Raw genomic sequence first — 22565 nt, forward strand, 5'->3', positions numbered from 1 at the left:
ATCAAGTGAGATTATTTTAAAGACACTGATTGCTTTTAGGTATTTGTTGCATAAGTGGCGGCGATAGCTTACAGCTATTTTTCTACAGAATTAATGATGTAAAGAGAATCAGATCTCAGTTTGTGCTTATATACAGGTGTGTTTTTTCTCAGCTCTTGAACTAAAATGCGTTATAGTTAGTTTTGAGCTGGTCCCTGTGATCCTCTACTCGTCACTGTAGCGAAAGGAAGGAAAAGACCCTGGCCTCTTGTTTCCTGATCTCTTGTGTCATGCTATCCTGTAGTTTTGTCTGTGATAGACAGACACTGGAAGTCAGATAAACCATTCCTATGTGTGAAATATATGCAGAGCTTGCATGCAGAGAAGGTGATTACTCGTACAGTTTGTTTCCAGGTTTTATTACGAAACCTCTTCTTGTAAGTACAAAGACTTTCTTCTTCAGTAAGTGGAAATGTTTGTTGATACTTTAGAATTTTTAACTGTAAATATGTGGGATTTTCATATGCTCTGAGAAGAGCCTCTTCTGTTAAACAGTGAAGCTATGGAACAGCTCCGAGCATAACACATATCTGCTTGGGGAATAAACGTTCTCGCTGTGTTTTCCGTAGCTTTCTATTTCTGAACCGTGCGACAGGCTGTGGGGTTCCATTTTGCATCTTGCCTCTTGGATCTTCAGAGCTGTAATTGCCTGAAGGAAGGCATAAGGATTACACGATTAACCCTGTGGCTCAGCAGATTTAGTTAAAACTGAGAAATGTGCTTTAGCAGCTCTAATGCTTGATATTCATATATTGGAAGAGTAACTAACAAGCCTTGGTTTCCAACGAGAGTAAAAGCTGTCTTTCTGTAAATGAAATGTTGACATCAGTACAGGTTTTATTTTAAAACTCAGAAATATGTCTTGGTTTGTTTGTGTGATACAGAGGAGAGTGAGGCATTTTTCTTTGCATTCTGTTTGTTATGGGACAAACTGCTTGAAATGGACTTCCATAAAAAAGGAAGGACACGCATATATTCAGTGTGCTCAATTTGGCAAACTTCTGGATGCTGCCATTGCTGTTCATGTAGAAGAGCTCTACACTAGGTGGGCTGTCTTTGTGGTTCCTCTGTAACGAAAGCTACAGCAATCCTCACATTATTCTGCAATGCCTGTAGAGAATTCCAGTATATGGTAGAGGGGAGGAAAAAAGACTCAGTTAATGGGAGAGTTTTCCTAATCCCTTTGCTTTTCTGTGTTCTTGGGAGAGCTGATTTACGTGGGGAGTAAGGAGCCTGCAACACATATTTTTCCATGGAAAGTCACTACCCAGCTGGTATGGTGAAGAAAAAAGCAAAGGTGTTTCCCTGCCCATGCACTGCTACACCTTTCCATGCTTCTAGGATTATGGCGCAGAAGATTAAGCTGATGCCCTCAGCGCTGTTTTACCTGGGTTATTTTTGTACATGGGAAGTGAAACACTCTGCCCTTGTACCACCAGGAGGGGCATGTTCCCCTTATCACCATTATTGCCACAGCTTCCAGTCTTCCTTGCATCCTGGAGGAGCGGGGAGAGTTTATTTTCTGCTCTTCTTGGCAAAAGCAGGACAGGATCACTCTTAACCATTAACCGCTGGGCAGCAGAGGAAATCCATTTTAGCTCTGCTGGAGCCTCCCAGCTAAATGCAGAGTTCCCCTTCTTTCAGTGCAGACACAGCGTTAGCAGCTGAAGATCCGAAAATAGCGTTTGGGTTGTCCTTTTGCTTTGCAATAGCATGATCCTGAGGCAAGGCATAGCCCTGCAGACACCACCGCCCCGTGCCGTGGTGCTGGTGGTCTGCTGATGCCCACAGCGCACTGCAGAGGAGGCGAGCGCCCAGCTTCTCTAAGGAACCTTCCCGGCTCTCCAGCCAGCAAAGCGATCCCAGGGGAGAGTTAATAATTCATGGGGAAAAGGAGAGGAAAGCAGCGCCGCAGCTCTCCTTCATCCGCTCTTGTGGCACGGGCTGGCTAGGCTTTTTGTGAAGGTAAGCTGTGTTAAATCCTGCCAAAAGCTGGGCTTGGGTCCCTTCTGACTTACCTGTAGATTTCTGATGTAGGTGATAGGTGGATTTATAACACGGGAGGTACTCAAGTGTGTCTTCCTTTCCTCTCCTCCTCCCTCCCAGCTGTCTCTTTCCCTTCCCCCAGCCCAGCATGTGTGCATGTGGGTGTATATTTTCTCAGTAGTGGTACATTTGTCTCTTAATCTGCAAAAGCCTCCAAGCTGTTGACGGTGGTGAAGGATTTGGAGGGTACACCACTAGTTCTGAGGATTCCTCCCTCTTCTGAAAATCTTATTTAGATAGACCTGATAATGTGGAGTTTACTTCTCCGTCGCTATTGTCAAAGGAATCATTATAATAATAAACAAAAATGAGATGTCTGTAGAATTATTCTGATTAAATACTAGAAACCCGTTTCCAAGGTGGGTCGAGGTGTTGGCAGTGCCATGGTGTGGGATGGCTGTTGCTCTCTGGACTTGCTCCGTGTTTCATTTCATGATGCCTTCCCCTGTGTCAACCAGCCCTCTTAAGTACAGTATGTCTTAGGTTGAAATCTATGCAAACAGTAGCAAGGAGGTTCGTTTTCTTGGTGGAACTCTTTTTCCTTTAAGCCATGCAGTTGTCAGTGGCCTGAGTTGTGCTCCCGGTTGCTTCTGCTCTGAGGTGGGCTCCTGACTTTCCCTACTCTCCCCATTTTGTGTGGGAGCCAAGAGGAGGAGAGAGCTGGGAGGGAGAAGAGAAAGGGAAGGCAAATGTGCTCTCTGCCAGCTCTTCAGGCTTGTTCTTATCTAGCATGTGAATTCAAGTTTTAGGCTGTTTATGAAATCTAAGTGATGCCCCTCAGTCAGTCTCCAGTTCAACAGAATATCAGGAACATTTTGTACCAGAGTAATTTCTTATATGGTTACTTGCCTCTCTGGTGACCTGACTGTTTTGGCCTTTTAAATATTGTGGAATAAATCGAGGTTCGAAGGAGGTACCCTGAAAACTCATCGTATGTGTGAGTTCTTAATATTGCAGGTGACCAAAGGCTTGCACCTCAAGATCAGTCTTAGTGCATACTTTTTCCTGTAGTGGTCCTTTGAATTTAATGGAGGATGTGTTTTAAAAACTGTCATCAGTTTAAATACTGCAGGACACTAATTTCTCCATGTTACTAATTAAAAACATCTGCCTCTTGAAAGGAAAGCTAATTATCTTGCAGCACTTATGCTTAGGGAACTGTGCTGTAATGGGCTGTGTGTGTACATGCTTATACCATTTAGAGGTATTTTTTCAGAGAAAATAGGTCACCTTCCCTCTGCAGCATTATTCAAGACCAGAATTAAGTCTCAAAACCTTCAACATGTTGCAATAGACGTGAAGGAATTAAAACAGGGATTTGAGGGGTAGGTTTTCAGTAGCGTAACTGGCTTTTTAAGTTCTTTTAATTCTGTGCCTCTGTCCCTTCAGATGCTTAATATTCTTCGCCCGTGCCGTTCGCAGCCAATCGGCTTGTGCTCAGCCACAGGCAACAGACATTTATATTCCTGGGCTGCCTTCACCTCTGCTTTGCTGCATTTCAGCCTCGCTGCTGAAGTTTTCCCCTTAACGAGTCTATGAAAAGCAGCGTTGAGCTCTGAGCTTCGACTGGTAGCCGGCTCTCAATTCCAGCTGATGTGGTGAGTGAACAAGGCTGGCGGCAAATGACACATGCAGAAAGGCTTTGCTTAGGGGAAGATGGTCACTGCCCTTCCTTATTAAAATGCAGCCGCCTTCTGTGTTGCGTGCCGGGTAAGCAGCACGGAGGATCTGTCTGGAGCGGGAAAGCCTTTTGGACTGGCTGAATATGTACAGAACTGGTATTTTTCTCCTAGCTGAGTGACAACTCTGGCAATACTGCCTTTGCAGCGATGTCGGCTCTTTGGAGAGGTAACCGTAAACTCAAGAACGAAAGCGCTGGGAGATCCGGCGACCCTCTGTACCGTATGCTGTATTTGGTGAGCAGATCTACTGTGCAACGCGACTAGTCTAAGTAATTAGCAGTTAGACGAATTTCCATGCTGTTTTAATTTTCAGGTTATAAATTTGAGGCTGGGCTGTAACGTATACACCCTGCAGGGGCTTTTTGTTGTTGTGCAGTGTCATTAGCAGTCCTGGCAATGCATGAAAGTGTGCAATTGCTGTGAATTTTGTTTGGGAGATCAATACTGCTTAGAGTTTGCTGTCTGTAGCGGAACAGAGGTGCTGCGTGCCATTCAAGGGGGCAGTCTGCCTGATGCCCAGGCACCCCTATGTCTTTTTACAGCGAGCACAAGAAGAAATGGTGCTCTGCTCTCACAGCTATGGGGCAGGCAGCCAAAACTCCCCACTGTGGGCAGCATAAACATGCTTGGTGAGTTTAAGGACTTGCTCCTCCTGTATGGGAAGGATGTGAGCTTAGCTCCTCTGCTATGCCTCCCGTAGAGGAGGGGATAATGTACTTGCAAAGTGGACTTCACTTTACAGCCCAGTTGTGACAGCCCTTCATCTCATTTTAAGGTTGTTAGATGGGATTTCTTGCAGAATTGTGGCTGAAGTGTGATGCGATAATTCTCCTAGAGAAATCCTGGTTTGGTGCTATCATTGTAGCAGCTGGCAAACAGAGCTGGTGTTGAGAGATAAAGGAATGTATTTCTGTTCCATACCTTCCCTAGTCTATCGACTTTCTCTAGGAAAATGGGGACAGAGAGGCTTTCATTAATACTTTGAGAGTTTTCAGCAGTATAGCTGTGTTCTGAACCTCCCTGGGTACGATGTGAATCTACTGTCTGTCTAGAATTTTCATTTATAGTAAATATAAGGTAGAAGAGATTACATCCAGGAATTAAACAAGACAGTTTGTTCAATGAACAAGCAAGAAAACAGGTTTGTGAATGTTATTGTGCTTGAGACTTTTTGTCTGTCTGAAGAGCGTGGGGTGAATGATACTGGGGAAGTACATAAAACATGGGATTTGACCTCAGCGCCTGAAGTCAGCGAGCAGCTTGAGAACTCTGCACAAACAAAGATAAGGCTTTCAAAAGTCTTTTACGCTTCCTTTTTGGTATATGGGTGTAACTATTCCTTCTGGGGCAGACAGCATGCCTGTATGACAGTTATCCGATTTTCGGCTACTTGTTAGCGTTTAGCTGGCGTTTCACGGTGTAAGTGGATTTTTGCGCTCCCTTTCTGGGTGACCCATCTTTCCCTGCAACTTATTGCAAGTGCAGGAACAGGATGGTGAGCTGTCTGCAGAGTGTCAAACACGAGCTGCTTTCAACACTTGGTTTATTTTTGAAGTTTGATTCCATGCTTGATTTACACATTGTAACTATATTTAATTGTACATTTGGCTCTTACAACAAAATATCCCTGGATATGCCTTCCTCGAGTATTCTTTCACTAAATAGGCTTAGTAAAGCTAAAGGTTTCTGAGGAAAACCCTGCCATTCCTGGGACTGTGCAGACTCAGGTTAAGATATGTTAATTGTCAGTTCTTTGTCCTTTTCCAGCAGAGCAGGTAACTCAGGCAGGTTTTTTTGCCTGCGCTGAAGCCAGGATCTCACCTACGACACTTAGGGGACTTTGGGGCTGTTGGGATCAAGGTCACACCTGTTGAAATTTACTGCAAACTTAACCTAAAAGTTTAGGAATGCTTTGGATATACTTAAGAGTACAGTGAGTACAGGTGCAATGTTGCCGAGAAATAACAGGAATTACTCTGACTAATAAATGATATTCTGTGACGTGCCATTAGCAGAAGCTGAGTTCATTGGAAATGGAAGCAGTTCAGCCCACTGCTTCTCCCTGCCCTCAACTTGCGATACTTTTCTGTTCTTCCTCATCCAAGTGAAACCCCAGATACTGAAGATGAACATTTTTCCCGTAATAAGCTGTGTCCAAGAGGCATTTTTGCATAGACAATCAGTTACAATTAGTTTGTTGCTTACGCTTGTGTCCTGAAGAAAATTATGCTTTGCATAACAAGCATCTTTACTAATATGCCTGGCAGCGGTAAGCTCAGGTGAGCATTTACAGCTATAAGGTACCTTTAGGAAAAGCGTCTGTATCATAGAAGGGAATCCCTTGCTTGTCACTAGCCTGGTTAATGCTCCTCCTGGGCTTTGTGGATGTGTAGTGCTGTAGGTGCACTGAGAGGGGAAAACAGCTGTGTGTGAGCACACTGTGCAGCTTAACAAATGCGGTATTTTTCAGCACTGGCTCATCACAAAGGTGTGGGGTAGTGAAGGCTCCGGATGATGTTGTTGCTACTGGCTGGTGGGAGTGAAGTGACCTCCCAGGGGACAGGGCACCATCTCCAGACTGCAAGATGGCGATGTGCTTGCCCTTTTTTGGTCCTCTCTTTGCATATTCTCTGTTTGAGAATTTTGCATGAATTGTTTCAGTATGGACTAGAGGACTATAGAGGCAGTGCTGGGAAGTCACTAAATCTGAATTGAGATACCATGGCAGAATTAGACGCAGGAGGTTGGAGAGGTGTGATCAAGCGCAGCAGCTCTTTTCCCTCCTGTGCCCCCTACAAGTTTCTGGGAGGGATGCAGATGGGGCACGCTGCTGCTTTGGCAACCCTAGAAGCCTGGGGCTGTTGTCACTGACACCAGAGACTGTACCCGCTCCAAACTTTTCAGTGTAACAAAGGATGTGAGAAGATGATCTAACATGAGGAGGTGAAGAGAGGATAACTGCCTTTATATATAGACAGCTGATTAAACATTGAAGAAACCAGCTAGATGTAGCAGCTCTGAAAATAATGACTTATAGGGAAGAAATTCTCCCTGCAAGGCATGTTTCCAGACGCAGACCAGATATACAGTTTCCTTCCCAAAGAGCTTGTGTTTGAAAGCTTGAGAGGCTTTAGTTCTCCAGATGGCTCTGCTTCCCTGAAAAACAGCTTAAACAGCTTCTGTCTCCCTGTTGTCTTCTTGTTGGCACAGCAATTCACAGGAGTGTTGCAAACTAGATTAGGGAACTGACAGAGGGCTGGGGTGTGTGTTTTGTTTGCATGGGCATTTTTGGTTCCCGATTCTTGGGTCTTTTGGTCTGTTTTTCAATTGGAAGCCTATTTTATTTAAAGACCATGCTTATCTGAAACCAGGAATGTTATTGAACAGCACTTCAATTAACTTGAATTGTGCGACTCTTTTTGTTGTTGTTGTTGTTGTTAATTTTGGGGTTTTTTTTTTGTCCCCTTTATCCCCAGTCACCGAGAGATAGGACAGACAGATATATGAAGTGATGTGTGCACTTCTAGACTTCAGTGCCTGTTAAAAAGCCCTCAGGCTGCAACTGCTGAACTGCAAAGTCTTCTCAGCTCCATCGTTCCTATAGCTCTTACTTAAAATATTACCACTGGTCTTTCCTCTTCCTTCTTTTTAAAGAGCACAGAGCAGGTCGCTGCTTTCTGTCGCAGTCTGCATGAAATGAACCCTTCTGATTCAAGTACTCATCCTCAGGAATTTATAGGACCCCAGCTGGCCACCATGAGACAACTCACAGATGCAGATAAACTGCGAAAGGTTATCTGTGAACTTCTTGAGACAGAACGCACCTATGTCAAAGTAAGGGGTCTCCATGTTTTGTTTCAGTCTACTAATATTTCTCCTTCTGGAAAATTTTGTTCGTTTCTTCTCTAATACTTCAAATTATGTTTCATGCATGTGTCTCGTAGCTAACTTATATTCAATTCTGCAGTCTGTCCCTAGAATAGTAACTTAAACATCTGAAATAAGTAGGCTTTACAAATTCTTATGCTGTCATTTTGAAATTACTTAGCTGATGTGCAGAGGAACCGTGCTCAATGAGATGCAGTATTGATTTTGTAAGTAAAATGGTGTAAATGTTTCTTTTTTACTATCTTAAATTCTGTGAAATTAAACTATTTTGTCTTATGCATGAAAGGGAAAAATTCATAGACTAGATAAACGGTGATCTTTGCCACTTAAATAAATATTCAAAGGCAGTTTGAGGAACCAACATGGGAATCTTCTTCTGAATTTTCAGGACTTAAATTGTCTAATGGAGAGATACCTGAAGCCTCTACAAAAAGAAACCTTCCTCACACCAGATGAGGTATGTTAACTGTTGCTTATTGTTTTGCTAGATAGCTCACGCACACCCCTCTGTTCCACCTAAACTCCAGCTTGACTTGTTTGTCTGAGCAAGGGCTATGAAGAGATCTTAAATTCCATTTCTTTTAAAATAATGAACTGAGTAGAGTATAAAGGTATGGCTCAGTGATGTATAGTCTGTAGGGTTTTCTTTACCTCATGTCACACTGATTATACAATTGGACTGAGAAGTTCTAGAAAATGTTATTTAGCTGCAAAGTGATATTTTCAGCATCTTGCTGCTTTTTTTTATTTTCTCTTATTAGCTGGATGTTCTCTTTGGGAATCTGACTGAGATGGTAGCATTCCAGGTAGAGTTCCTGAAAACTCTTGAAGATGGAGTAAGGCTAGTTCCAGACCTGGAAAAGCTTGAAAAAGTTGAGCAATTTAAGGTAATACCTTCTTCATTGTATTTGTCCAACTACTGTCACTGTTCACATAAAAATCTACATCTACTTACACCTGAGATTCATTTTTAGGTAATACTGGGAGCTGTTTGAAAAACATCCTGCTACAACTATAGTTTATGCCACATATAGCTGTATAGAGCACTAGAAATCTGTAACACCATGTGCTTTTAGATGCTATTCTTGCCCTTCTGCCAGATTCCTTGTCTCAGGCTGTCAGGAAAAGCTAGAAATGGAAAGTTACATAATATCTTTGTTCTGACAAGTCTAACCTAGCAGTTCAGAAGCCTGCTAGGCTTACAGATCAGGACTGTAAATTGAATTCTGTATTTGGGCTTTTGATGCATAGCAGAACTATATTGCAAATACTTCCAGCTATTAGCAGATGTGCATCAAAGGCAGAAATGTAAACTAAAGATATATAAACTTCATTTAAAAAAACCAGGAAAATGTGGAAACAGAAATTTTGGTTTATTTCTAATGCAGTCATGTACTGGATATATGGCAGGTAGCTAGTACAATGTTTTGTCTTTGAGGAATTTTACTCTTGCTTCGAACACTCACCTTGGTAGAGGACAGGATGTCTTGATGAATAATAATAATTCTGCTGGGATTGCTCTTCAGCTAACACACAGCCCTGGAAGAACTACTGAAAGAATTTGTCTTTTCATGCATGTGAGGCTTTGCCATCAGGTCCTTGTTTAAAATAAGCATCAGTTGTGAACACTGCCCTCGTGTAACTAGAACACAGCTTTTGTTTTGTAGGAGATGTCCCCTTAACAGGGAGCACGGAGATGCTTTTTTTAGTAGAGGAAGCCTCTGTGACCACTGTGTGCTCCGAGTTGTAAGAGAGGAGTGTGGAAGAAACCTCCTTATGGAGAGAACCCTGTCTTCTGAGTGCTGCTGCTTCCACCTTTTTCCATAAGAAGTGCATCAACTTCACTTTCAGTTCTGTTCTATGGTCATAGTCTGAAAGCAGGGTGCAGAATGGCACTTGAGGGCTTCATGGTTTCAGGTGTGCAGTTTGCTTCCTTCTGCTGACTGGAGGCAAACTGCCTGTCTCTTGTCTCAGCCACCTCACTCCATGTTGTCTGGTTGCTAAAGCGGGTAGTGGAGTAAACGCTTGACTGTGGCGTAGACATCTTAGGGAAATATTGTGTTTGGCCCTTAACACAAATGCATCTTCAAGGGAGCGAAGACCTTGGTGTGTTTGTGTCTTACTTGCAGCTCCTTAGTGTTTTGATCTGTTACAAAGTCAGATACGTTCAGGCCTTTCTGTGGCCTCTGGTCATTACTTGGATCAATAAGGTTTTAAGTTCAGGCATTTAAATACAGTTCTGAACATAGTTCCCTCTATAGTCGGTGTTGTCCAGATCATCCTAAGTGGAACTTGGCTAATAATGTTAATCACATAGCCTGAATCCAGACACCAAGTCTAGGCCTCTTTCTTGCTAGATGGTGTGAAAACACTCTACAAATGCAGTGTCCTGTCATCCAGAAGCTAAGTGGATGTGACCTGTTCACCTGGCAGAAGGGAAAATAACTAACTGGCTTTCATGTGCTTTTTTGCTCTAACGTGTTGGTTTTGTTCTGATTTGTTTTAAATCCTAGAAAGTGCTGTTTTCCTTGGGTGGATCCTTTCTTTACTACGCTGACCGGTTCAAGCTGTACAGTGCCTTCTGTGCGAGCCACACAAAAGTCCCCAAAGTCCTGGTGAAAGGTAAGAACCATGTGCTGGTCAAGCACACCTGGGCATGCAGAGAGAGAGATGTCACAGCGACATGTAGGTTGGGCTGGCAGAAGTTCTTGTGCATGGTGAGAGGTGGCCACTGCGCCCCAAGCCTTGGTGGAGGAATGGGGGCACACGTGCGCCTGGTTGCTCTGCAGAAGCCTTCAGTCCATCTGGCCTGAGAGGCTCAGAGAGAGCTCTGTGCTGTGGGTGTTCTTTCTTGGACCACCCTCAGTGTAATGATACCTGAGTAGCTCGTTACAAGAGGTTATTAACCTCACATGTTGTTTTCTCCCCACACACTTCATTTATTTTCCCCTGACACGTTCACTTTCTTTTCAGTCATGTGGAGAGTGGAAAGAGTTCATAAACGGGCAATGTGGTGTGTGCTAATGGATCACTGTGTACTTTGGAACAAGGAGTAGTGACACTTGTAATGACCTCTGGATCCTCCTAGAGTTGGTGCCTTGAATCCTTGCTAGTGGCAATCCCACAGAAGCTGTGGCCAACGTGGTTGAATGCTGACAGCCACTAGGGAGGGATCAGCCTGGGAGAATGTTTTATGGAAGCTGTCTAAATAGTTTAACTTCACTGTGCTCTCTCTTGCCTCTTTTCCTTCTCTCACCATCATTCCAATTTGCCTGAGAAGTTTCCATGCATGGATTCAATCAGAGCTTGCCTTGCTGAAATGTAGATAAATGAACTGTTGTCTGGCTTATAAATACTCGTAGGCCTCCTTGCCTTGCAGTGATATTTTTCCCTCTGTGAAAGTGTTAATTTCTTGGAGTTAGCAGTGCTTCATGCAATTCATTTTTGGCCAAGATGTTAAATAAACAAATGGTTATAGTTGTAGGAGCAATGCCTGTAAGGGAGGAGCTCTTATTTTTAAAAGAACATCTGGATGTCTGGCAATCAAAAGTTTTGGTTGGTTTTTTTTTTTCGGTGTGTGTGTGTTGTGGATTTTTTTGGCTGTGCACATTTTTTTTAATTTCTATTTGTAAACTCTGATTTATCATGCTGCAAAGAATACTTGGCAGCTCTGTGGAATACATGAGTAAATGATTTGTTGCTAGTCACATCCATGCTTTCTTTTGGCAGCATTTTGTTAGGCCTCAATATTAAGGCTGTAGACTAAATAGATCTGGTTGTTTCATTTTGCTTTTTCACTGCTGACTGCTTTTATAAATGGGAAATGGTTGTGCTTCAGTCATGGCACAACCAAAACTTAAAATTTTATTCCGGTGATAAATCTCTTCAAAAGCCTAGGAGCATATTTCAAGTGTAATTGGGTGTCCTCAATTGACATGCAGATGGTTTTGTAAGTGAAACTGAAGCTGCTTTATTGAAATCAGGTGACTGTCTGCAAAAAACCCACCCAACCTCAGCAGGGAACATGGCTCTAATGAAAGCAATTGTGTGAACTTTTTCCTGCACTGAATAACTTGTATGTCTAAAAATGCCACCTTCTCCATACTTCCCTCTCTGTACAAATTTATATTATAGTAGAGGGAGCAACAGAGAAAACTGTATTGTTATAAATTGAGTAGCAGTTAGGTGGAAAACATGATAGCAGTCAGGTGTCCAGTCTGCTTGTGCTCCCAAAATATGGTGTACTATCCTAAGTTTACTGCTTCCTATCCCCTAACTAGCTCTTGATTTTAGTTGTTGTTGTTCAGTACTGCATTTTGAGGTTTAATGAGGTAACAATAACCAGACTCGCCAATATTATAGGTGTACCAGTCAGACTAGATTAATGAGTAGTGGCTTCTTACAAATAACCTATTTGAGCCTTTTCTTAAAGGAAACAGATGATTAAAACTATTTATGCTGCTCTTAAATAGTTGCAAGCCCCAAAAGACTGTGGATAGTGAAATTAAAAACTGCATGTGTTGGCATAGTAGGTGGGTGCCTAATGTTAAATCGCAAACAGTGTATCTGCGGCAAAGTGTCAGTAACTCAAAACCTGAAGTGCATAGATCTAGCACTGTGGACCTGATAAATCTTCACTTCCTTGCAAAGTGTCTCTGGATAAATGAATTTAATAGCTGGAAAAGCCACTTTATCAGGGCAGCTGTAATGATCTTTGGTTTATCCAGTCACTTCATTTATATCTTCCAGCCAAGACAGACACTGCTTTTAAGGCATTTCTGGATGCTCAGAATCCCCGACGGCAGCACTCCTCCACGCTGGAGTCTTACCTCATCAAACCCATCCAGCGGATACTGAAGTACCCTCTCCTGCTGAAGGAGCTTTTTGCTCTGACTGACGTAGACAGTGAAGAACATTATCACCTTGATGGTAAGGAGCTAAGCAACATTGCTCTTCCCTGTTTAACCTCTGATCTCCTCCTCCCCCTTCCTCTCAGAGGCTTAAAAATACCTTTTATCTCTTCCCCTGTCTTTCTCTCTTTCTTCTAGTGGCCATAAAAACAATGAACAAAGTTGCCAGCCACATTAATGAAATGCAGAAAATCCATGAAGAATACGGGGCAGTGTTTGACCAACTCATAGCAGAACAAACAGGGGAGAAAAAGGAGGTAACGAATGATCACATTTAAGAGAAAAAGGCTGGGCTTTTGTGCTTGTAGCATGAATGTTAAATTGTATCAAGTATTTACCTTTCATGCTGTGTCATTTAAGTGGATTCTTGTGCAAACAGATAAATCCCAGCCCAGTTCAGAAACTGCTTTTCCATGTATGGTTCACTGAGTGGGACCAATGTAAAGAAGTAGTGTAAAGAATGTAAATATAAAGAAGTTCACCTTGAGCATTGTGTGGATCAAAATCCTAGTCCAACCTGCAGTTTACTATTTTGATGTCCGTATCTTGGCTCTCCTGCTTCCACATAAATAATCTCGCCCTGCCAGTCTGAGTGGACTGTCGTGCTGAGGCGAGTCCGTGCTTAGCTCTTTAATCACTTTAAAGAATTCAAGGGCGATGTGCAGTGTGTGAGAAACTGCTGTTCCCCTTTTAGAAAGTGTGTTAGTGGGCTTGATACCTGAGAGAGCCTTGGGCTTTATTCTAGATCTGTCATGTGGAAACACGTGAAAATCGAGTGTGGCTCAGTCCTGGCTGAGCATCTTATAAACCTGTGGAAGGTGTCTTGAAATTTCACACAGGGACCCGGACTCTCCATTTACTGATATAACATGGGCTGCAGTCCAGCGGCACCGGGAAGGAGAGCAGTAGGCAGTAAGGGGGGAATGGAGTAAGGTCAAGGGGGGCTTCAAGAAGAAGTAGAGACACGCTGAAGGGCCGATGGGAGTGGTGATGTGGGTGAAGGCTGGAGACAGAGGTGGCCATATGAAAGTAATGGTCATGGGGTTTTGCCAACAGCCAAGATGAAGAACAAAGATAAGAGGCTTTTGGCTGCAAGGCAAAGGATGTCTGGGATTGAGCAGTGTTGAGGAAGCTTTGGGCACGAGAGCTGGATAGCAGCAGTGGGGATGGAGGACCAGGTGGTGAGTAGAGGGCAGAGACAAGGGTTGGTCTTGGCAACAAGTGGTGGAGAGAACCTGTCAGGGCGCCTGGGATTGCAATTGTGCTTTGGTGTTAGTTTGGGAGAGAACAGTAGACACATATCTTAGTATTGCTTTTGTTATCGGGAGACCTCAGGTTGCTGTGCTGATGGTATCCGTGGCGTCCTTTGGCAAAAGTCAGACTTCACTGAGAGGAGGGTGGAAGAATGGGATGATAAGGCCCCTAATTGGGGATAACCCTCAATTTGTCACTCTGGGAGACTGTAAGTCGAAGTAAAATATCCAGCTGTTGAAATAGTAGTAGGCATCTCCCAACAGCTGCTATGAACTCCTTTATTCCAGCATTGTGGTTTCCACAGATGTGCCTTTAGGTGAAATCAAGAGCCATGGCAACTGTAGGGAGGAGGTGCTTTGACTGCTTCAGGTGGTGCTGTCTCTAAATTTTACCCCAAACTCTATGTGTGCGATGACGGCTATGCTGAAATGTTCAAACAAAATAGAAAGAAACTGGAAGGGAGAAAGATGGACAAAAATGCAGGGAAAACATCTGGGTTTTGACCTGACTTCCCACCAGATTACGAGAGCTGGACTCTGAGTTTGACTTTTCCTAATTTATGCTCAACCAGTTCAGGATTTACACACATGTATTGCCAGTTGTCACAGTCTGTTTGCACATGCTTGCAGTCATCTGTTTAAATATTCCGGAAGTTTGCTAATGGGGTGTTTGTTTCTTTGTTGAAGAATGAAGTTCAAGCAAGTTTTCTTGAACTGAAAAGTAAGGAAGCTTTCTTGAACTGATGATTACACATTGTGCCTTTGTGTGTGTGTGTTTGTGTTGGCAGGTTGCAGACCTTTCAATGGGGGACTTGCTCTTGCATAATACAGTGATATGGCTGAATCCTCCTGCTTCACTGGGGAAATGGAAGAAGGAACCTGAGCTGGCAGCATTTGGTTTGTATCCTTGTAATTTTATTTTGGATGCCTAAAAGACTGTAGACTTTGCCTTAGCAGATTCTTGTTAAAGGTAGTTGAGCATTGTCTTACGCAATACTGTCTGGAACCTAAAACTGTATTTATCTTTTTGCTGACATGGTCAAATTCTGTTCTGTGTTGATCTAAATCTGGTGAAGAATTTGGCGGTGGCTGCTGTAATAGTGCAAGAGTTTCTTAAACCAATATCCAAGGCTGTGAGTTGAGGGCTACGTAGAAAGGTATTTGTCTCTGAAAAGGTACAGTTTCGTAGTCTGACTGATGCCAAGTAACTCTGCTTCACATCCTGTAGGATGGAGCTGGAGACTTGAACATACATACATACATACTGTGATACTGAAGAGGCTCTGCCTTTCTTCTCTGCGCCTTTTGCCAGAGCGGATTTGTATATGTAAGCTTTAAAAAGTTATTAAAAGCTAAGCCAGGACTTCCAGTGAGTTGTTTTGGAGTGGTCTATCTCCCTCTGAGTAGTGTATCTTGGGTGGTGAAGCTAGAAATTGAGACTGCTGTTGGCCTAGGTCTCAAGGCATCAGAGTACAGTCCCTTGGAAAGGTACATGATTGCTTATATTGGCTAAATCCTCTCTCTTTTACTTTCACAATCATATCAATTAATGCAGAGTGTGCTGGGTTTTCTGTATTTGTTCCTAAATTTCTTTACACGCAACAAAACTTTCTCCTTGTTGTTTCCAGAAAGCAATGCCAGTTGGGAAGCCAATGATTTTTATTTTTGTTTTATACTAAACAGGTAATGAATGAAGTTTCTTTTCAGCTTTGCTCTGGAAGAGCATGTAAAGATTGACTGCTTTCCTGTAAGTTGGGAAAGCATCTGGTCACCCCCTGAAGCTGAGAGGCCTCATGAAAGCTGCTAGGAACGTGCAGCAACTCTTAATTACTCCAAAGAGCTTTAAATTGGTTTCATAAAATGTCTAAAATTAAGTGTCCATGCAATTCAATCCTAAATCAAAGGGTACATTTGGGGCATGAAGAAAGAGATCACAAGGAAAACTGGAGTCTTGAATGACAAATTCCAGCTCCATGTGGATGTTATGTGGCAAAAGAGGAATTGGATTACACCTCTGCCTGCTGTTGAACTAGCACAGACCACTGTCCCACCCGGGAGGGATTCAGATTCTGTCCAAGCGTGGCCTCATCTCCTGCCCGGCTGCGTGTAACTGGATGCTGCTCATTTGTCTGAGGTGCACTTAGACAGGGGGAATAAAGTTTTCTGATTTTTTTGTATGGAACTGTTGCTGCTTGAATAGTTGTGCCAGTAACCAGTAACTTAAACTCTTAAGTTTGAAGTGACTGTGAATTAACCTGGTTTTGTGTGCTAAAAGTGGTTAAGCTTGGGTTTTTTGGGAAGAGTATGCAAGAGGGCTGGTAGTTTTATTCCTGTGTTCCCTCTCTGACTCAGCTGAGGGCTCTCTGAGGAACTGAAAATTCAGTGTGCTTGGGCGTAGAGGAGACCTGTTCCCCACCCTTATTGACTACATGGCTTTTGTTTCTAACTTTCTCTTCTAGTTTTCAAAACTGCTGTGGTCCTTGTATACAAGGATGGTTCCAAACAGAAGAAGAAACTTGTAAGTTCCGTGGACTATTTTGGTAACGCTGTGTGCATTTGTGGTGTTGCGATCCAGATTTGCTTTCCGTAAAGCTGTGGTGCTCAAGTGTGCTTTTACGTATATGATCCTTGTACCTGGCCACACAACTGAGGTTTCGGGTAATTCCGAGTGGCCTGATGATCAGCCTGGGGGCAGCGCTCTGCCAGTGCTCATTTAGTTAATCCTTTGCTCTCTGCTGGACTAGTCATTCCTGTTGTCTGCCACATCAAGTCCATGCTGTGGAGTGGCATTTCATGAAATGAGGTATCACTTCACATTTCTCTTGGCTCTTTGATCAGTGTATGTGAATCAAATATGAGAGCTGAAGTCTGTCAGCTTTTTCCTAGTGGGACACAATGCCCTCATTTCAGTTCTGGCTGTTGCATGACACTGAGCAAGTGCTGGCTGCTCTCAGCTGAATTAGGTGTGTCTGCACTATGTGTTCAGGATCCTGCTGGAATCTGGGATCAAAAGGTAAAGCTAAGCTTGATGGTAGACAAATGTCTTGCTACAATAAGCAATACAGTTTATAGTATTACAGAAAGCTTTTTGTTTCCCACTTATGGCGTAAACCAAAGTGCGATTTGAAATGCGTGTATGGTTGTTTTCTGAAGTCAACTGGCCACAAAATAACTTTGTAGTGGCTAAAGCAAAACCAATGCATGTTTGTGACTGTATGTGCACTTGGAGGAGAGAATGCAGCATTGGTCCCAAATGACTTGAAGACACGGATAAGAGGTGTTTGGCCTAATGATTACTTTTGTCTAGATTTTAGCCAGACCTTTAGAGACAGGCACTTTAGTGGCTCTGGTTGCTAAGACGTTGTCATAAGAAAACAAGCATTGCAACAGGTTTCTAGCCGACTGTTCTCAGTGCAAAGCACAGGAGACTTTTGTGTCCGACTATCCCAAGGTGTCTCATTTCCTAACAGTGTTTTGAAATTCTTCCAGGGAGGATCACATAGAGCTTCAATTTATGAAGACTGGGATCCGTTCCGCTTCCGCCACATGATACCTTTAGAAGCACTGCAGGTCCGAGCCTTGGCAAGTGCAGGTAATGTTGCAGCTGCATGAATTTGGCAGGATTCTTAACGTTTGGTCTAGGTGCGTTCACTGACCAGTATCTGTCCTCACTATGTGTGTGTGCAGTTTCTGGGTCTCAAAAAAGGAACACACGACCTCAACATCCATAATAGCTCTGCAGAGAAATGAAGGGGCAGAAGCTCCAGTTGTGTATCTGCAGCTTGTCGGTAGTTTTATGAAGCCACCCAGGGTTCTGGAAGAACAAAACAAAGTTGTTGTTGACTCTGATTCATTCTGTTCCTCTTCTAGAGACTAGAAAGCAATCTTGCAGCTGTGAGACAACAGAGCTAGTAAACTTTTGTTCTTGTGGGTGATGGCTTCATGCAAACCTTATTATATTAAACATTTCAAAGTTTGAACAATTTGCTTCCTTTCTAATGCATAAATGAAAGTGGAAAGAATGTAGGAGGTAGTTGTAAAACATGACAATACTCCATGGAATACCTGAAAAGGTGTTTCTCTGTTTCTTTTTGTATTTTTATGGGACTGAATGCATATAAAATGCTACTAGATTTGGGCAAGTTTAAGTGTCTGTTGTTTCATTAGTCACTTGCCCACTGCTGCCTTTCAGCCATGAGTTAATCTTACTTGCAGTGTATTGTCTGTTGTCCCAGATGGTCTTAAACCATTTTTTCAGGATTATGGAATGTATACTCTAACTGAGATTAAATATGAGATGCTGTTGTATGAAGTGGTGCTTGCTTTTTACTTTAGATGCAGAGACGAATTCTGTATGTGAGATTGTCCATGTTAAATCTGAGTCTGAAGGCAGGCCAGAAAGAACGTTTCACCTTTGCTGTAGGTAAGTGCATTTCCATATTTTCAATGGCACCTGCATCACTGGGTCCCAGTTTGCCTATTGCCTTTCTTTTCAGGCAATCTGGGAAAAGCCCGTAGGGGAAGTGGGAGGTGGTGTTACAACCCTACTTCTGGCAGGCAGAATTTTGGAAAATGTCTTAAAATAAAAACATATATTTGATCAGCCTTGAACCTTCATGGGAATATCCTTATTACAATTTGTCTTTCACAATTTTACATGCAAACTTTGGATCTTTATGCCAAGTAGTTGCTCATGAGTCTTGTTCAACTGGTACCTTTCATGCCACCAAGTTCCAGCCTCTGCTCTTAGGGCATTTGCCTTTCCCTAAGTAAACCTTGTCCCTTCTGCTTGTGGTGGTTGCCCTGATGTGTTTTAGAGTTCAAACAAGAACTTGGTACACAAGTTAACCAGAGTCTAATGGAGCTGATACTAAGCCAGTTCCTACTACTACCCTGTTTCCCTAAAAATGAGACAGGGTCTTACATTAATTCTTGCTCCAAAACTTCTTACTTTTTTACATGTATAGCTGCCTGGACACTATTTAAATTGACTTTTTCAATGAACTTTATCTAGGGCTTACTTTTGGAGTAGAGCTTATGTTTTGAGCATCCTCAAAAATCCTGAAAAGTCATGTTAGGGCTTATTTTCAGGGTAGGTTTTATTTTTGCGGAAGCAGGGTAGGTAGTAGAGAGTTGCAGGACTCATGCTTGGTGTGTGTTTGCAGAAGACAAACTGCGATTTAATTAGCCACCGTAGGTTAACTTGATGTTTACCAGACAAAGAGAATCGCGTGGTTGCTATTGGAGAAAAAGGAAGCCTCAAGAGGGGTGAATGGCTAAATGTTTTGTTAATGAACAGTGTATTTGTTTCCTTGGATGTCCATTGCAATGATTAGAGGTGTAGTTTTGCTTTGAAAATAATGTATTAAATTGAGTCCTCTCTGGGGGCAGGCTGTGCCAGTCAGTTTGCACTGTCTTAAATTACAGAACTGGCCATTATTTAATTCATTTGTGGCGAGATTTTAGCATTTCCCGAGAGATAACACTGCCTTTTGCATTCTCGCCTGTTTTTCAGTTCACCAGAACACAGGAAGGACTTCCTGAAGGCAGTGCACTCGATTCTGCGGGATAAACACAGAAGACAGCTTCTTAAAACCGAAAGTTTGCCCTCATCCCAGCAATATGTTCCTTTTGGTGGAAAAAGATTGTGTGCTCTAAAAGGTGCAAGGCCAGCCATGAACAGGGCAGGTACTGTAGGGCTACAGACTTTCAAGATCCCAGTAACCCCAGCACCGTTGTAGGACATGTGGTGGTGTCTGTTACTTGTATATTAGGATTAGTATTCTCTCTTGTGTATGTAAATACTGCTGGTTTTCCATGCTTCACCTCCTTGAGAGCCTTAAATTGCCTCTATTTACCTTGCTTTGCACTCGAGGCTCAGCTTCAGAGCAGTCCTTCTGGCATGGAAGGAAGAAATGGGGTTCCTGTCAATACTGATTGGCTGTGCACTTTAATCTGGAAATGGGTTTCGGATGAACAAAGAAGAAACCCGCTGCATATTTCTTAGAGCATGTACAGAATTTTGAGCTAACATTAGCACTTTTAAACTAAAATGCACAAGAAAAGTCGGCTCCCCCCGAGTGAGTGACTTGGTTTGAAGAGATAGGTAGCTTTGGCTGTCCTCCATTTTAGCCTGTTCAGCTCTATTGCTAAAGGGCACATGCTTCTACTTCTCACATTTTGAGAGGCGTGCACTTGATACTATTATTTTTGTAATGGTCTATCCTAAACAGTGGATTTTCCTTTTCAGTTGACTTCAGGCAAAAGCAATGAGAATATCCCAAGGAAAAGCAGGTTTTCATTTTCAGAACACTAGATGATGGAGGGAAGAAACACTCCCAACTGAAAAGTACATGGCACCGCTGCCTGTTTTGTTCTGGTCTGTTATTATTTTCTTTTTCTGCTCTTTAGATCCAGCAATGTAGACAACCAGGCTTTCTGTTCCTCTTCTGTAATGGGCAGGCCAGGCCAATAAAGCAACTTGTCTTCTCACTTGGGGTGTTGCCAGCCATCTGCCTCAGAGACACTTAAAATCATAAGGAAGAAGAGTCAAAGGAGGGCCAAAATGCGACTGTTTTACCACAGTGCTTCTTCAATCAGCCTATTGGGCTGATGTGCTGTAGATGCCAACCCTTCTTGCAGTTTCAGTTGGTGCATTTGTGTGATGAATTCTGTGGAGATTAAAATCTCCTTCTAAGAGCCCAGACCTCTCACTACAGTTACAATTTGGAACTGCTGAGCTGTTGTACTTAATGCATGTTTTGAGGCTCAGGGATATTAAAATGTAATCCCCACCCCCAGGCTGCTAGAGCTTAATAAATACATACTGAAAGTGCTAAGGTGCTCTTTAGTAGTGGGGGACAAACTATAATCTGGGAGTTCTCCTGCTTGTGATGGAGCTATGTGTGTGTGCACGTAAAGCACTGGAATGCCTGCAGGTCCTTTGGCTGCAGGATTTGTCTCCTGCTTTCTCTCCCAAGCCTCTTACGAAGATGTTCCAACATGGGAGATGTGAATTTGCTAATTGGGCCAGCTGCAAAAGCTAGTAGACCAGCGGATGCTGAGTAAGGAACTTCAGAAAGCTTTTCAGGTTTTGGGGTGTAGCTTTCCCCCAACACCCCCCCTCCAGTAGGGAGGGAGCAGAGAAGAGAGTAGCAGAGCCTGGATGGCTAACTTATTTCCCCATAAATAATGCAACAATTGCAGCATCTTCAGCACTGCGGTAGCTACTTGGAAGCCTGTAGCGTTGCTCTTACCCCAGACCACGCAATTCCCCGTACTGAGTCGTAAGGCTAGTTGGTTTTTGCAGAGTGCTGACAGCAGGACACGGCGTGTGAGAAGCTGAGCTGAGCAGATGCACTCTGTGCTGGCTGGCTGGCTGCCTACCGCTGAGGAGGAACAGTAATTGTGGGCCATTATCCCAACTGTGGATCTGAGTAGCAGAAACTCCTTTTTCAGCTGGAGAGAGACCTGTGCTGAGGAGCTGAGTGAAGTGTGACTTGCCCGCAGGGAGGTTGCTGAATGACTAGGTCATTTGTGGGAGTCTGCCTGCTTTGTGCCTAGCGGTGTTAAATAAAGGGCCCCTGGAAGACTAAGTTTTTAAAGAGAGTTGTACCGTGTATAAAAAGCCTGTGGGGTTTTATCTTTGTGTGTGTGCAGTGTCAGCCCCAAGCAAGTCTCTTGGGAGGAGGAGGAGGCGGCTGGCCCGAAACAGGTTTACCATTGACTCAGATGCCGTCTACACGAGCAGCCCCGAAAAAGAGCCCCAGCAGCCCACCCACAGTGGGGACACTGACCGCTGGGTAGAGGAACAGTTTGACCTTGCTCAGTATGAGGAGCAGGAGGACATCAAGGAAACGGACATCCTCAGCGATGACGATGAGTACTGCGAGGCCATGCGAGGCGCCGTGGCCGACCGAGACCTTCGGGAGCGGCTGCAGGCGGCCTCCATCACCAGCAGCCAGCAGCCGTGCCGGGGAGAGCGCCCGCGCCCGCCCATGGACACGCACGCCTCCAGGATGACCCAGCTGAAGAAGCAGGCGGCCTTCTCCGGCATCAACGGCGACGTGGAGGGCCACGGCGAGGAGGTCATCTGGGTCAGGCGTGAAGACTTTGTCCCCAGCAGAAAGCTGAACACGGAGCTCTGAACCAGTCCCTTTCCCCACCTGGATGTGTAGGTCTCCCCATCCCTCCCTCCTTGGCTCCCTCCCTCCCTCCCTCGTGGCCCCGCACGCCACAGGGAGCTGATCCCCATAGATTGCACACTTGCACACACCATTTCGGCAGCTGAATCGGTCCCAAGCCATGCGGCCTCACTTCAGGCAACTGTAAAACGCTCAAAACTGGAACAGAATAAGCTTAAGGTCCTGTCGTACGTTACCAAGGGCTTTCACACTATTTTATTTATTCTAAAATAATCAGGGGCTGAAATTAAGTATGGGGAGAATATCATCACTGGAAAACAAATTACTCTGGATGTCTTAACCTACGTGCAGCAAACTAGCTTAAACAATAGCACAACGAAAAGAGGGTTTTATAGCCGTAAAATGTCAGTCGTAGGTTCATCTCCTTCATGAGGAAACTGCCTTTTTAACGTGTACAGTTGCAGTATTCTTGTTACTTTTCCCTCTTTAAATGTAAGAGAATATACATGTATTTTAGGAATGTGTGAGGAAAGGTTTGGGATTTATGTTGTGTTAAGTCCTCTTGGTCTGTGGCTGGTCTAATTTTACTGTCAATATTGGAAG

The 22565-nt window shown here is 43.6% G+C and overlaps 1 protein-coding gene across 3 annotated transcripts in view; it reads left to right on the plus strand.

Annotated features, from left to right (window-relative positions):
• The window catches only part of TIAM1 (TIAM Rac1 associated GEF 1), a gene marked incomplete at its 3' end in the record, with an annotated part of 83305 nt that extends 61340 nt beyond the window's left edge, over positions 1–21965 (plus strand). For all 3 annotated transcript variants that reach the window (XM_080350058.1, XM_080350059.1, XM_080350060.1), the window contains 12 exons: positions 7422–7601; positions 8044–8112; positions 8417–8542; positions 10169–10277; positions 12405–12584; positions 12704–12822; positions 14607–14715; positions 16278–16336; positions 17308–17410; positions 18154–18241; positions 19334–19506; positions 21478–21965. In XM_080350058.1, the coding sequence (XP_080206184.1) occupies positions 7422–7601; positions 8044–8112; positions 8417–8542; positions 10169–10277; positions 12405–12584; positions 12704–12822; positions 14607–14715; positions 16278–16336; positions 17308–17410; positions 18154–18241; positions 19334–19506; positions 21478–21965 (1803 nt within the window). The remainder of the gene's footprint in view (positions 1–7421; positions 7602–8043; positions 8113–8416; positions 8543–10168; positions 10278–12404; positions 12585–12703; positions 12823–14606; positions 14716–16277; positions 16337–17307; positions 17411–18153; positions 18242–19333; positions 19507–21477) is intronic.
• Positions 21966–22565: the final 600 nt, after the last annotated feature.

The sequence above is a fragment of the Nesoenas mayeri genome (assembly GCF_963082525.1).
Source record: "Nesoenas mayeri genome assembly, chromosome: 1".
In the NCBI taxonomy this organism is placed as follows: Eukaryota; Metazoa; Chordata; class Aves; order Columbiformes; family Columbidae; genus Nesoenas; species Nesoenas mayeri.